The 16,538-nt window shown below is 39.8% G+C and overlaps 1 protein-coding gene across 18 annotated transcripts in view; it reads left to right on the plus strand.

Annotated features, from left to right (window-relative positions):
• Nucleotides 1–16,538, plus strand: part of LOC128098387 (WASH complex subunit 2) — a 195,392-nt gene that overhangs the window by 93,731 nt on the left and 85,123 nt on the right. For 2 of the 18 annotated variants that reach the window (XM_052719430.1, XM_052719432.1), the window contains exon 35: nt 12,962–13,109. The exons of the other annotated variants lie outside the window; for them this stretch is intronic. In XM_052719430.1, coding sequence (XP_052575390.1) covers nt 12,962–13,109 — 148 coding nt within the window. The remainder of the gene's footprint in view (nt 1–12,961; nt 13,110–16,538) is intronic. 18 annotated transcript variants of the gene reach the window in all.

Raw genomic sequence — 16,538 nt, forward strand, 5'->3', positions numbered from 1 at the left:
TTGCTGGCCTGCCATCCCCAGCTCCTCAGTGCAGATAGTGTGTTGCTCTTACCCCTAGTTGGCCTCACAGTGTCTAACCTCGACCTTTGCTCTCTCAGAGAGAGACGTGGAAACAAGACATGGGTCTAAGAGCTGACTGAAATAGTAATGTCTGCTCTTCACACATGCAGGGGACCATTTCAGGACAGATAATACTTTCCTTTTTTATTAGGACTATTTTGGTAATTGTTTGGTGCATGTATTTTGCTTCACATTTTTCTCTTTGTCTTCTAATACTTCCTTTTTTGTTTAATTTGTATTACTGACTTTGTTTCTACCTCTGTCTCATTTCCTTTTCAATCTTTCTCTCCTTCCAGGATTTGAATCCAGGGCTTTGCATATGCTAGGCAGCTGCAAACAATGAGCTAATATTCCCAGTTCTCTTTTTAAATTTTCTCATGTTTTGTGACCTGTTCTTTTCCTTTTACTCCTAGGTAATTTTGTCATTTAAATGTTTTAAATAATTTATATCATTTTTATTTATGTGTGTGCATACGTACATACACGGTGGGTGGGCAGTGGACAACTTGAGGGAATTCTGCCATGTGGGTTTGGGGACTTGAACTTAGGTTGTCAAGCTTGGCAGCAAGTTCCATTGCATACTGAGCCATCTTTACAGTCCCATCTTTGCTTTGTATTATTTGGCCTGCCATTCTAGTTGTTAGTGGCATTTAATATATTGTAGTTTTCCTTTATTTCTGTGTCTGATTTGCTTGCATTAGCATGTTCCTCTTTCCAGAAAGTGTAGGGACTGAGCCTGGAGGCACTTTGTGTAGCAATCTACTACTGAGCCATTGTCCATCTTAACAAGAGAAGTTATAGCCTGCTTGCCATGATTCATCTCTGCTGGGATCCAAGGGAATATAGCTCTACTTAAAAACAGAGCACACTGGGGCCACCAAGATGGCTCAGCAGGTAACGGTATTTGCTGCTGCTGCTGCTGCTGCTTCAAGCCTGACAACTTGAGTTGGACCCCTGGAACTCACGTCAAGGTAGAGAAGACAGGGACAGACTCTCCAGAGCTGTCCTCTGACCTCAGTATGTGCATCATGGCACCCCACCACATCACACACACACTAATAATATTATTATTATGTCATTATTATTAATTAGGAAAAAGAGGTCAAAAGAGCCCATAGCTAAGAACTGGGCCTCAAGTAAATACCTGAGGATCTGTTCCTGGATATTCACTCCCATAACACCAGCAGAGAGATGTAAAAATGGTGGACCTCATATATCCAAGGGACCTAAGTACAAGCCACTCTCATATTTCTTCAGACTGCACATTACTAAGAAGTTTAGCCACATAGTTAGAGCACAGTCCATAGCTCCAACACAACTGCCTAAACTGCTAGAGGGGTTGCCTCTTGTTATAAGACCTACAAAGAAAATAGGGGTCCAGTTTTCAAAATATTCTCTAATGATTTCAGTTCTATCTGATGTAACATGGGTAAGCTTCTAAGTCCATTTTTAATATTTTGACATATTTGATGTACACTGATTTTTTTTAAGTTACAAAATAATACTGGGCATGGTGATGCACACCAGCAGTTGGGAAGCATGAGAGAGTGGATCTCTGCAAGTTCAAGGTCAGCCTGATCTAAGTAGGGAGTTCTAGGCCATTCAAGCCTACCTTGTTTCAGAAAAAAAGAAAAGAAAGAAAGAAAATGGTACCAGTACCAATACACATGCCATCAAAATGTGGACGAGTTGTGGTTGCATCACTGTATTCGAACGTGCTAGGCTTTACATGCCGTGCTGAGTGTCGCCTAAGCACTGCTGTCAGTCCCGCCGTATGCAGAAGCAGTGGCATGCAATGCACAGACTAGCTGGCCAGTCTCTGCTCTGGGAAACCTGGATTCACCACAGACCCGAGTTCTGTATGAACTTACGTGTTAAAAAACATGATTATTTTGATCTTTTTCTATTTAAAGGTATGGAAAGAGTACTTAATTCATGGGTCACAGTAGGTGGCAGGTTGACTTTGCCCCATAGCCCTGTTTTGCTAAGACATTTAGCAGATTCATTCACATACAAAATATTACTATTTTTTTTTTAGTTCTAAATAATTTTACTGAATCATGCTACCTTGTTTTTTAAGAGAGAAATCTAAGCATACATTGTAAGGGTTAAATGATAACTTGTCTTTAAAAACCCAGTGAGGAAAGATACCCACACAACAGACTACTGGCAATGGTCGAGAGACAGCCCGAACTGACCTACTCTGGTGATGGGATGGCCAAACACCCTAATTGTCGTGCTAGAAACCTCATCCAACTACTGAGGGATCTGGATGCAGAGATCCATGACTAGGCCCTGGGTGGATCTCTGGGAGTCCAAATAGCGAGAATGAGGAGGGTTTATATGAGCGAGAATTGTTGAGACCAAAGTTGGATAAAGCACAGGGACAAATAGCCAAACGAATGGAAACACATGAACAATGAACCAATGGCTGAGGGGTCATCAACTGGATCAGGCCCTCTGAGTGGGTGAGACAGTTGATTGGCCTGATCTGTTTGGGAGGCATCCAGGCAGTGGGACCGGGTCCTGTGCTCATTGCATGATTTGGCTGTTTGAAACCTGGGGCCTATGCAGGATTGTTTGGCTCGGCCTGGGAGGAGGGGACTAGACCTACCTGGACTGAGTCTACCAGGTTGACCTCAGTCTGTGGGGAAGGCTTTGCCCTGGAGGAGATGGGAATGGGGGGGGGGGGGGCTGGGGGCAAGGTGAGGGAAGTGGGAGGGGGGAGAACAAGGGAATCCGTGGCTGATATGTAGAACTGAATTGTATTGCAAAATAAAAAAAAAAATAAAATAGAAACGTGATATCACATGAAACAAAAAAAAAACCCAGTGAGGAAGTTAAGTGTCATGGCTCAACACTGCGGTCCCAGCACTGGGAGGCTGAGCACAACCTCGGCTACAGAGTTCCAGGTCAACCTGAGATACAGGGCCAGATCTTACCTTTAAAATGCAAAAGTCACATGAGAACTTGGCTTTGGGATAAACAATATACATGTTGAAGTAAATGTCACAATTGCTCGTCTGTTATTCTTTAATCATAAGAGTATAGAGAATATTTATATATTTAAAAATTCAAGAGACTATTGGAGTATTTAAATATAGGTACAGGAGAGATGGCTTCATAGTTAGGAGTACTTGCCACTCTCTAGGAGACCAGAATTTGGTTCCCAGCACTCGCATCAGGTGGGTCACCACCACCTGTAACTCTAGATCCGGTGGATCCAATGCCCTTCTCTGGCTTCCACACATACCCTCCAACTTGGTATATACCCCTTCTCAAACACACATACACATGAATAGAAATAAAAGCTAAATCTCAAAAAATGAATATTAAATACATAGAATTTTAGGGACTCATAAACTATTGTAAATTATAAATTGTCTTAGTCTAGTTTTATTTTTCCTATTGAGCATCAATGATTGGTTTCTTACTAGTCTCGTGAATCTATGATTGTTGAGAGAAAATACAATAATATGATTCTTTAACAGGCATGTGGTACACATAATGAATGCTGAAGATCAAGGCCAAAATGGTCTCCATCATGAGTTACAGACCAGTCAGGGCAACATAGGGACGGAGACTGTCTCAGTCCTTCTCATGACCATAAGACTGTATTAGAGAACTTAGAGTATTCCTTGAAGGGTAAAGTTAAAATACCATAGTGCAGCAGAGAAAGATTTAGAGTTAAAATATTTCAAGGAAATCAAGATTAGAGTGCACTGAATCATTCCTTCTGACTTCCTAAGGTAAGCTGACAGAAATCTTCATGTACCTTCATTTTCAGGTATGTTGCCATAGAAATGAAAGCCATCATTATTTTAATTTTGTCATTCATTGTCAAGCATGGTGTAGTAACATCTATTATTTGGTACCTGAGGAAGCTACAGGAAGTAATAGAAAAATTTACCTTTGGAACTAGACAAATTTACTGTTTGGATCTTAGGCCTAATATCTACTGCCTTTCTAGTCTTGAGCTAAATTATTTAACCTCTTATTTTTTAAAACAAGTTAAATTTCTCTTTTTTTTAATTAGAGAAGGGATCACTCTGCAGCCCTGGCTATTTTGGAACTCTTTTTAAGAGCAGGCTGGCCTTGAACTCATGGAGATCCACCTCCTCAGCTTCTTACCCACTGCTGCCAATCTGGGATTCCTTGGGGTCTGAACCCAAGTTGGAACCAGAACTTTAAGTAGGTTCTCCCAGAGCCAGTTCATCCACCCCTACTGTGAGCCAACCCACCCACCACTGGGGTCCTGGTGAGCTAGCCCCAAATCCTACTTAAACACAGTCAGTGTCTGTGTCTGTCTACATGTGTCACCCCCTCTCCTGCTGTCCCCCAACCCCTGCTGGCCGCACCCCCTGTTCACCTATTGACCACCCTAATATATCCTGCAGATCTGAGACTGCTTTGAGTCTGAGATGGAGTTTGAATCAAAACTTCATCACAAATATGGACCCCAGAGCCAGCTCACCTGCACCCTACCCCTACATGTTGTCAGCCACCCCACCCACTGCACAAATCTGAACTGGGAATTCAAGGACAGAACCCCTAGCGCCTGAGTTCCCAGCCTCCTGCTTACTGTTGATTCCTGGGACCTCTTGATCTCAATCCACAAACACAGTTAGAGATACTCCCAACCCAGTCCTCTCCCTACCCACCTCTCCTATCAGACCATGTGGAATCTCATCTAGAACTCCAGAGTGGCCGCAACACTGAGAACACAATGTCTCAGTTAGGGTTTCTATTGCTGTGATCAAACATCATGACCAAAAGCAACTTGGGGGGGGGTGTTTAAAATTTCAGCTTACAGCTCTCAGATCACACTCCATCACTGAGGGACATTGGGGCAGGAACTCAAGGCACAAACTGGGAGGCAAGAACTGAAGCGGAAGACATGGAGGAACACTGCTTACTAGTTTGTTCCTCATGGCTTGTTCAGCCTGCTTTCTTATAGCACCCAGGACCACCTGCCCAGGGGAGACACTGCCTACAGTGAGTCTTCTCACATAAATCATTAAACCAAGAAAATTCCCTACAGGCTTCCCCACAAGCCAGTCTGGTAGGGGTACGTTTTCTGTTGAAAGTTCCTCTTCACAGGTTACTCTATCTTGCCTCAAGTTGACAAAAAGATTAAATAGGATACTAACCATCATTCAACTGGTCCACAACCTGACCAGCTGGGGTAATAGCAAACAAAGTTGAGACTACATATCAACACCACAAACACTACCTAATAATAACTCCAGATATTAGTAGTCTCAAGTCCCCCCCCCACCCAAGTAAAAACCCACAGACTAACAGATTGAATCATAAAACAGTATCCGTCTTTTGCTTTCTCCAAGAAACACACCTCAGATCAAGTACAGACACCATTTTAGGGTAAAAGGATGGGAAAAGATGTTCTGAGCAGGGGCAGCTATTCTACTACCTGACATAGTAGACCAGAGCTAGTCAGATGAGACAGAGAAGGACACTGCCTACTCTTGATATAGGAAAAACCCACCAAGAGGATATTAGAAACATTTGTGTACTGCAGGGGCATCTAATGTAATAAGAGAAACACTTATAAAACCACAGACTGACCCCAATACAGTGATAGTGGGAGACCTCAGTATTCCACCCTCACCAGTAGACAGGTCATCCAGACAAAAACAGACAAACTGCAGTCAAATATCATAAACCAAATGGATCTACACCAAACACTAAAGAAGGCACTCTTTTTCTTAGCAGCACATGGAACATTCTCCAAAATTGACCACATATTAGGACACAAAGCAAGTCTCAACAAAAACAAGAAAATTGAAATAACATCTTGCATCCTGTCTGATCACCATGAATATCAACAATAGAAACAGAAGAACATACACAAACTCACAGAAGCTAAACAATATACTGAATAAAAATTGAGTTAAGGGAGAAATCAAGAATGTAGGTAGAGTTTTCCTGCCTGGCCCACAGTCAGGACAAATCTCTCTCACCTGCCAGTCCCACAGCCGTCAGACCCGACCAAGTAAACACAGAGACTTATATTGGTTTCAAACTGTATGGCCATGGCAGGCTTCTTGCTAACTGTTCTTTCAGCTTAAATTAATCCATTTCTATTAATCTATACCTTGCCACATGGCTCGTGGCTTACCGGCATCTTCACATGCTGTTTCTCATCGTGGCGGCTGGCAGTGTCTCTCTGACTCAGCCTTCCACTTCCCAGCTTTATTCTCCTCCTTGTCCCGCCTACACTTCCTGCCTAGCCAATGGCCAATCAGTGTTTTAATTATTGACTAATCAGCAACACATTTGACATACAGAACATCCCACAGCACAAGAAGGAAATGTAAAACTTTTTAGAACTAAATGAAAATGAAAATGAAGATATAGCATATCAAAATCCATGAGACACAGTGAAGGCAGCCCTAACTGGAAAGTTCATATCACCAAGTGCCTGCATCAAAAAACTGGATCAGGGCTAGAGAGTGAGCTTAGAGGTTAAGATCACGTAATGCTCTTGCAGAGCACCCAGGTTCAGTTCCCAGACCCACATGGTGGCTAATGACTCCATGTTCAGGGGATCCAACACCCATCAGCAGGCACATGTGTGGTTCACATACATACATGCATGCAAAACACTCATAAATATTTAAAAAATTAAAAATTGGAATGAGCTCACTAACAACTTATACACTTGAAAGCTTTAGAAAACAAGAAGAAAATACCCAAAAAAATTAAGTGGGAAGAAATAAACTTGGGACTGAAATTAATACAGATGTTTAAATTACAAAAAAACAAAGAGTTGATTCTTTTTAAAAAAAATTAAAGAATACTGACAATTCTCTGGCCAAATTAACAAAAGAAGAGAGGATCTAAATCCAAAAAATTATAGATGGAAAGGGAAATGTTAAAACATTCACTCAGGAAATTTGGAGAATCATAAAACCATATTTTAAAAATCTTCATTCCACCAAACTGGATAACCTAAAAGAAATGGATGAATTCCTAGATATATACAACCTACAAATATTAAGTCAAGATGAAGTAGATAATTCAAACAACCATAAAAATGAGATAGAACATTAGTTTAGAATCTCCCAACTAAAAACTGCAGGGACAGATAGATTCAGCAGTTTTCTACATATAAAACCTTTTCAAAGAATTGACACCAGTACTTCTCAAATTATTCTGCAAAACAGAAACTGAAGGGACACTTTCAGATTCTTTTTATGAAGTCACTGGTACTCTGATACCAAGGCCAAAGACTCAACATATTAAAAAAAATTATAGACCAATATCTTTTATAATCATAAATGCAAAAAATTCTCAATAAAATACTTACAAACTGAATTCAAGAATACATCAAAAAAGATTGCCCACCATGATCAAGTTGGCTTCATCTTAGATATTCAGGAATGGTTCAAAATATGTAAATCAATAAACAGCTTACAAGAGTCCCACAGTCAACATAATTCTTAACAGTAATACAATGCATTTCCATTAAAATCACTTGACTATATTTTTTGAAGCCTTACCTAGAATAAGATAACTGAAGGAGGTAATACAGATAGGAAAGGAAGAAGTCAAAGTACCCTTGTTTACAGAAGATATGATTTCATAAGAAAAAGACCCCAAAGACTCCAACCAGAAAACATCTACAGATGATAATACATTCAGCAATGTAGCAGGATACAAAAATTAACACACAAAGATCAGTAGCCACTCTTTGTATAAGTAATAAAGATACTTAGTATGAAATCAGGGAAACAACAGCTTTCATAATCGTACACACACATCATGTAACAAGGAAATGAAAGATGTGTTTAATAAAAACTTTAAGACATGGGAGAAAGAAATTGAAGACATCAGAAGATGGAAAGACCTAACATGCTCATGGGTTGGTAGTATTAACTGTGTGAAAATGACCACCCTACCAAAAGCAATCTGCAGATTCATTACCATCCCATCAAAATCTTAAAACTTCATATAGAAACAAACAAAAGCCCCAGGATAGCTAAAAACAATCTTGAACAATAAAAAAAAAGTAATGGAGGTGTCACCATTCCTGATTTTAAGCTGTACTCCAGAGCTACAGTAATAAAACCAGCATGGTATTGGCAAAAACAAACAAAAAACCAGACAAGTTGTGGCTAGAGAGATGGTTCAGTGGTTAAGAGGACTGCCTGTTCTTCCAGAGGATCTGGATTTGATTCCCAGCACCCAAATGATGTCTCAGAACCATCTGTTTCTAAGGTAATCCATCGTTTTCTTTAGGTCTCCAAGGGTGCTGCATGCAGGTGGTTCACAGACGTACATGCAATTAGAAACCCATAGTCACACAAAATATTTTTAAGTTAAAAAGAGACATTGATCAATAGAATAGAATTTAAGACCCTTGATATTTTATAAAGAAGTCAAAAATACACATTAGTGAAAAGACAGCATCTTCAACAAATGGTCCTGGTCAAACTGCATAGTTGCATGTCAGAGAATGAAACTACACCCTTCTCTCTCACTCTGTACAAAACTGGATTCCAAATGGATCAAGGATCTAAATATAAGACCTGATATCCTGAATCTGATGGAAGAGAAAGTAGGGAACAAGTTTGAACATGTAGGCACAGGAAAGGACATTATGAACCAGACCCTGATAGCACAGACATTAAGTCTAAGAGTGAATAAATGGCAAAGGGCATCCTCATTTGAATAGACAGCCTCCAGAATGGGAAAAATGATTTAGCAATTATACATCTGAAAGTTCTAGAACAAAAAATTCTAAACATTTAGAAACCTGCAGTAAAATGGGACATGGATCTAAACAGAGTTCTCAAAAGATGAAACCCAAATGGCTGAAAAACACTTTGAAAAGTGTTCAACATTTTTATCAATCAGGGAAACAGAAAACTACATTGGGAGTTGGTCTTACCCCAATTAGAATGGCCAAGATTAATAAAGCAAATGACAGCAGATGCAGGGAAAAGGGAACCACGTATTCACATCTTGTGATAATGCAACTTGGTACAGTCACTATGGAAATAAATCAGTGTGGAGGTTCTTCAAAAGCTGAAAATAGATTTACCACAGGATCGAGCTATACAGCTCTTGGAGATAAACATCTTACTACAGAGATACTTGCTTATCTCTATCCACTGTTTCTGTATAATAGCGATTGGAAACAGCCTAGATATCCATCAACTGATTAATGCATAATGACAATGTGGTACATTTATAGAATGGGAGATTATTCAGCTGTTAAGAAAAATGAAGTTATGAAATTTCCAGGTGAATGGATGGAACTGGAAATCCTGAGTAAGGTAACCTGACCCAGAAAGACAAACACCTATATTTTCTCTCATATGTGAGTGTTAGCTTTTAAGCTTTAGGTATATTTATTTCATTTAGAATGCCCACCTCTAGTCAAGGACTTATTCACAACTGACAGCTTCTGGGAGAGGGAAAATCCATTTTCTTCAATGGAGTGACATTGGGTACATTAACCACAGTCCAGGGTAGATTAACATAAACTGGACTCCACGGCTTTTGCATGTTTGTTTTCTTTTTCTTTCTTTAATATTTAAATTCATTTTACATACCAACCACAGATCCCCCTCTCATCCCTCCTTCTGCTCCCCTCCCCCGGCCCACCCTTCATCCTCTCTTCCACCAGGGTAAGTTCTCCCAAGGGAGGACAGCTAAGCCTGGTACATTCGGTCGAGGCAGGACCAAGCCCCTCCCTGCTTTATCAGGGGTGAGCAAGGTGTCTCATCATAGGTAATGGGATCCAGAAAGCCAGTTCATGCACTAGGGATAGATCCTGATCACACTGCCAGGAGCCCCTCAAACAGACCCAGCTATATAACTGTCTCACTTATGCAGAAGGTCTAGTCCAGTACCATGCAGGTTCTACAGCTGTTGGTCTACAGTTCATGAGTTCCTTTGAGCTTGGTTCAGTTGTCTCTGTAGATTTCCCCATTATGATCTTGACCCCTCCTTGCTCATATAATCCCTCTTCCCTCTCTTCAACTGGACTCCTGGAGCTTGGCCTAATGCTTGTTTATGGATCTCTGCATCCACTTCCATCAGTTACTGGATGAAGGCTCCATGATGACAGTTAGAGTATTTACCAATCTGCTTACCCCTTGGTAGGCCAGTTCAGGCACCCTCACCACTATTGCTAGTAGTCTGGGGTTGTCCATGTGGGTTCCTGGTAACTTCCCTAGCACCAGGTTTCTCCCTTACCCCATAATGTCTCCCTCTATCAAGATATCTCTTTCATTGCTCTTCCACTCCATCCCTCCCCTAGCTTGACCATCCTGTTCCCTCGTGTTCTCATCCCTTATCCCCTCCCCTTTATTACCCTCCCTCTTCCCCAGTTTACTCATGGGGGTCTCCTCTGCTTCCCCTTCCCAAGTTGATCCGTATATCTCTCTTGGGGTCCTCCTTGTTTCTAGCTTCTCTGGAGCGGTGGGTTTTAGTCTGATTATCCTTTGCTTTACATCTAGTATCCACTTGTGAGTGAATACATACCGTGTTTGTCCTTCTGAGTCTGGGTTACCTCACTCAGGATAATATTTTCTAGTTCCATTCATTTGCCTGCAAATTTCATGATGTCATTGTTTTTTAACTGCTGAGTAGTACTCCATTGTGTAAATGTATCACATTTTCTTTATCCATTCTCGGTTGAGGGCCATCTAGGTTGTTTTCAGGTTCTGGCTATTATGAATAATGCTGCTATGAACATAGTTTAGCAAGTGTCCTTGTGGTATGATTGAGCATCCCTTGGGTATATGCCCAAGAGTGGTATCATTGGGCCTTGAGGTAGATTTGAATTCCAGTATTCTGAGAAACTGCCGTACTGATTTCCAAAATGGCTGTATGAGTTTGCACTCCCACCTTAAATACCAACACCACTGTTTTTATTACTGTAGCTCTATAGTAGAGCTTGAAGTCAGGGATGGTGATGCCTCAAGAAGTTGCTTTATTGTAAAGGATTGTTTTAGACATCCTAGGTTTTCAAGAAACTAGACAGCAAAATACCAAACACTCCAATTAAAAAAAAATGAGCTACAGATCTAAAGAGAGAATTCTTAACAGAAGAATCCCAAAAGACATTTAAGGAATTGCTTAACATCCTTAGTTATCAGGGAAATGCAAATCAAAACAACTCTGAGATACCATCTTACACCTGTCAGAATGGCTAAGATAAAAAACACTGATGACAGCTTATGTTGGAGAGGATGTGGAGCAAGGGGAACACTCCTCCACTGTTGGTGGCAGTGCCAACTTGTACAACCACTGTGGAAATCAGTGTAGTGGTTTCTCAGAAAATTGTTTGGTTTTTAAGAGAGAAGAAGAACATGAAGGTGGATGTGTAGGGAGATGAGGGATGGTCTGGGAGGAGTTGGGGAAGTGTAATGAATGTGATCAAAATATACTGGAAGTTTCAAAAGAATAAATGAAAGCATTAGTTTAAAAACACTAGTTTTAAATTTTTTTTAAAAGACAGTCTAACTATGCAGCCCTGGCTGGCTTGGAGCTCACTATCTAGACTAGTCTGGTCTCAAATTTACAGAGATCCACACACTTATGCATCTTGTGTGCTGGGATTAATGGCTGCATCACTACTCCAGACTTTAAATGTTTAAATTTCACTTATTTATTTAGTGTTGGGGGTGGGAGGGTATGTGCCTGCTGCTGCACACATCTGGAGATTATTTAATGCTGGGGTAGATGTGTGCATGCTGCTACACACATCTGGAGATCATTTAGTGCTGGGGTGGGTGTGTGCATGCCGCTGCACACATCTGGAGATTAGAAGACAACTTTGAGGAATTTATTCTCTCTTTCCACCCTGTGAGTGCTTGGGATCGAATTTAGGTGATCAGGATTAGTGGCAAGCACCTTTCCCCTTGGGATTGAATTTAGGTGATCAGGATTAGTGGCAAGCACCTTTCCCCACTGAAGGATATTGCTGTCCCGTCCCTCTTCATTGCAGTTTTTCATTTATAAAAGGGACCATAATATCTTCCTTCTATGATGTTGTAGAGAAACGGTCTTCAAGGAGCACTGATAGAGCAAGCATCCAGCCCACAGCAGGCAGTGCTGTCAGTGTGCTGCAGTGATTGTGGAGTCTCTCTCTCAGCTTACTCCATTTCGGCAGTGTTAAATAGTGATGCAGCATGTCCCCAACTGTCTTCTCCTAAGAAATGTTTGTGTTGTGCACGTGTGACTGTGTGCTACTTGTGTGTTGGTGTATGTTCATGTGTGTGTTCATAGAGACTGCAAGTAGACCTCAGGTTTGTTCTCCAGGAGCTGTCCACCTTGTTTTTTGAGATAGGGTCTTTCATTCGGCTTAAAGCTCTATGGGAGAGGATAGATTGGCTGGCAGTGAGCCTCAGGGATGTGCCTATCTCCACCTTCCCCATGCTAGGATTACAAGACCATGCCTCCATACCCACCTTTTTAGATGGGGTTTTTGGAACTGAACTCCGATACTTGTGCTTGTAAGGCAAACAACTTACCCACTGAACTTTGTCCTTTGCCCCCAAAATATGTTTTGAATGTGCTGGATATGTAGCTTAATATCTAACCTGCTTGCCTAGCACATACAGAACCTAAATTCAATCCCTAGAACTACAAGAAACTGGATGTGGGTGGCACACACTTGTAATCCCAGCACTCAGAAAGTGGAGGCAGAAGGATCCCAAGAGCAAGCAAGGCCTTCCTCAGTTATAGAGCAAGTTTCAGGCCAGTTTGGGCAAAAGACACATTTTGAACTATTTTCTTTTACTTACAATGACAAAATGTAGCTAGTGTTTCCCACCTAGTAGGCTCTATAGTTGCTGTTGTCCATAGCACTGTTAGTCCTCAGCAGGCCTCCGCATGTCTTAAGTACTTGCTGTTTCCCTTGCAGTGGTGGCTCTGTGTATAATTTGTATACAGACGAGGATGAAGAAGCTGAGCCTTCTCCTTCTGGGCAACAGATCATTGAAAATTCGATAACTATGAATAAGATGAAGCTGCTGAAGGCTAAGATGGAGAACATGAACCTCAGCAAAAAGGTGAAGCTGTTGGCTCTTGGCCAAGCTTTTCTCTAGCTTACAGTGGCAGGGCTCACAGCACTGAGGGCTGCTGGTAACTGTGGAAAACTATAAAGTATTACTCATTGCACGTTTCTGGTCTCAGCTTATTTATTAAGATGTAACAAATGAACATTGAGGTTTTTAGTCTAGCAACACACCTGAAAGGGTTATGCACACTGAGCATAATTCATCTTTAAAATAGCTGTCATAGCTGTAGCATGAAAGGGGGAACTAAAAGTTAGCTTAACCTTTCAATAATTACTTTTAAAAATATGATTTCAAGATTTACTCATTACAGGCGCTGAGACAGGTGTACTGTAGCCCAGGCTGGCCTAGAGCTTAGTATGTAGCCCAGATCTGCATGACCTCTCAGCAATCCTCTCTAGTCCTCTGAGTGCTTGGATTATAGGTATGTGCCACCATGCCTAGCAGATACTTACTATTTTAGTGTTGGTAGATAACTGCCAGTTTTCTAAAGTAATTCCAAAGTGAATAGCCAGTTTATATTCTTTCCAGCATTGGGTGAGACTTACACTTTTCCACATTCTTGACGGTTGTTTTTGTTTCTGGATATAAGTCTGTCTCTCTGTCTCTGTCTGTCTCTCCTCTCCTTCTCTCCCTAACCCCATACACAGCTGCACTTTGCCTTGACTTCTTTTCACTCTGTTAGTGCCTCCCCATATAAAATACACAGACTTTTAAAGCACTCCTTGAAGTCTGACCAGATGGATCAGCAGATTAAGGCACTTGCCACATAGGCCTGCAACCTCAGGTTCAATCCCTACTAAGGTAGGAGGGGAGAACTGACTCCTGAAAGTTGTCCTCTGACCTCCCTATGCATACCATGGCAAATCACCCAATAATAATAATAATAGTAGTAGTAGTAGTAAAATTTAGGCTCTGTTTGATGAATTTTTACAGTTAAAATACACTTATTTAAAACTATAACTCATATAACTTTTCTTTTTTTTTTGTTTTTCTTTTGTTTGTTTGAAATAGGATTTCACTGTGTTTGCCTGGTTTCTTAGAACTCACTATATAGATCAGGCTGATCTCAAACTCACAGAGAACTGCCTGCCTCTGCTGGCATTAAAGACATGTGCTGCTACAATTAGTTCCCCTGCCTTTTTCTGTAAAAGATTACCTTATAACCACTATTTTTACACATATTTCCACAAATAATTTTTTTGTCTGCTTTATATAAATAAACACCATAGACAATACAGTCTTTTATAAACTTCTGGTTTATCTTCTTCAAAAATATTTTAAATGTATTGTACAACTACACAGGGTTCTTTTTGTTTCTCTCTTTTCTATGATAAGCATTCAGGTGTCTGAGTTTTGGCTTTTATTAACAGAGCCACTGGGGCATGTTTATACATTCTTTAATGGACACATACCCTTTGTTCTTTGTATCATTAGCAGGAAACTTACAGAGTCCTAGGAAAGATAACATGTTTTATGCCAAACAGCCAGGTATTTGATGTATACCATAGTATACTACACTTTGTGAGGTGCAGGGAGGAAATCCTGAGTTTTAGGTTAGCTTGCCTAATAAGTTCTGTGCCAGTTTAGGCTACATAGTGAGACCCTCCTCAAAACAAACAGAAAGGAGTTACAGTGACTGTTTCGCATAGGTTTTCAACCAGTTCAGACTGCCATTAATAACACAAGAGTTCTGGTTTGTGCCAGTCCTTGCCAACACTTAACATTCCTCAGTGTTTCTTCTTAACCATTCTTAGGATTGTGTACTGGTTTTTATTTAATTTTTCTTATAAGGAATAATGTTAACTTTTAAAAAATGTTGACTCTATTTGGTTAAAATTGTGTCCTTTTTACATTCCCAGATACTTTGCTCATTTTAAAATTAGGTTATCTTCCTTTTATTTATTGGTTTGTAGACATTTAAAAAATGTGTTTTGTAGCTGAATGTGATGATGAACTCATGCAATACCAGGCCTTCAGAGGTGGAGGCAGGAGCATCAGGAGTTCAACTCAGGCTCAGCTGTATAGCATGCTTAAATCTAGTCTGGACTCCATGAGACCTGTCTCAAAGCAACCAATACACATATATTTATATGTATGATATAAAGTCTTTATCAGAAGTATGGTTTGCAGTTTCTAATACTCTGTGACTTTCTCTTTCACCCACTTTTGATGAATACTGTTAATTTTAATGTATTATAATTTATCAGTTTTGCTATTATGATTGGTATTTAATAATTTTTTATGAAATATTTTCCTGTCACAGGTCTTGAAGACTTGCTTCCGTGGTTTTCTCCAAAACTTTTAGGTGGCTATTTCTTTCTAGTTTAGATCTACAATGTTGTTCTTTTTTTTTTTTTTGATATTAAACTTGGGTAAAGATCATTTGTTATTTACTCAGATGGTGAACAATTGACAAAATATGCTCTAATTTTTGTTCACGTAGTAATAGAACTTTGAAATAGGAAACAAAACCTACAAGAAATAGATGAGTGCTTATCTCCAAGGATTTCTACCCAGCAGAGCTGCTAGGGCAGAGAATGGAAAGGTTTCCCAGAGGACCTGAAGAACAGTAGCAACTCACTTGACCCAACTGGCATTTGCAGAATGCGTCACCCTACAGCAGAATATGAATTTCTTTTTAAGGGAATATATGTAGAACATTTACCCCAAACAAAAACAGTATTTTGTACATAAAATAAATTCTAATAAATTTTGGAAGGATTCAAATCAAAAAATGCTCTGATTTACAAAAGAATAAAACTGGAAATCAATAATAGATATCTGGAAAAAAATCTGATGTTTCAAAATAACAAACTTCTGAGTAACTCCTAGGTCAAAGAAGAACTAGAGAAGTTGAAACATATTGCATACTGAATAAAGCAGTTCTGGTAGTGTAGGCTAATCAACTTTTTAAATCGATGAAATACTTTTGTGTTGTTGGCATGACTCACTCTTGGTTATGATGTAGTTTTTCTATGATTTTAAATTTTTGCTAATGTTTTTCTCAGGATTTTTATTCACCAAGGGGAAGTGATCTTCAATTTTCTATCATACAGCAAAATTGAGAGAGGAAACTACCACCTAGTTACTATTTTTAACTTATTTTCATTTTAAATAATGGTAAACTATATAAAATTTATTACCAATCTTATTTATTTATTTATTTATTTATTTATTTATTTATTTATTTATTTATTTATTGACAGAGTCTCACATAGCCTAGGCTAGCCTAAAACACAATATATAGTTGAGGCTGGTCTTGAACTTGAATTTTCTGGTCTCTACCTCCTACATGCTGGGACTACAGGAATGTGCAACCACATGGGCTTTAATTGTCTTTAAACATAATCCTGTTAGTGGTGTTAAGTATGTTTATCTCTTTGTTCAATTAGTCTTCAGAATTATATCTTACAAAACTGA

This window comes from Peromyscus californicus, unplaced genomic scaffold (assembly GCF_007827085.1).
Source record: "Peromyscus californicus insignis strain IS unplaced genomic scaffold, ASM782708v3 Scaffold_6__1_contigs__length_162567912, whole genome shotgun sequence".
Taxonomy (NCBI): Eukaryota; Metazoa; Chordata; class Mammalia; order Rodentia; family Cricetidae; genus Peromyscus; species Peromyscus californicus.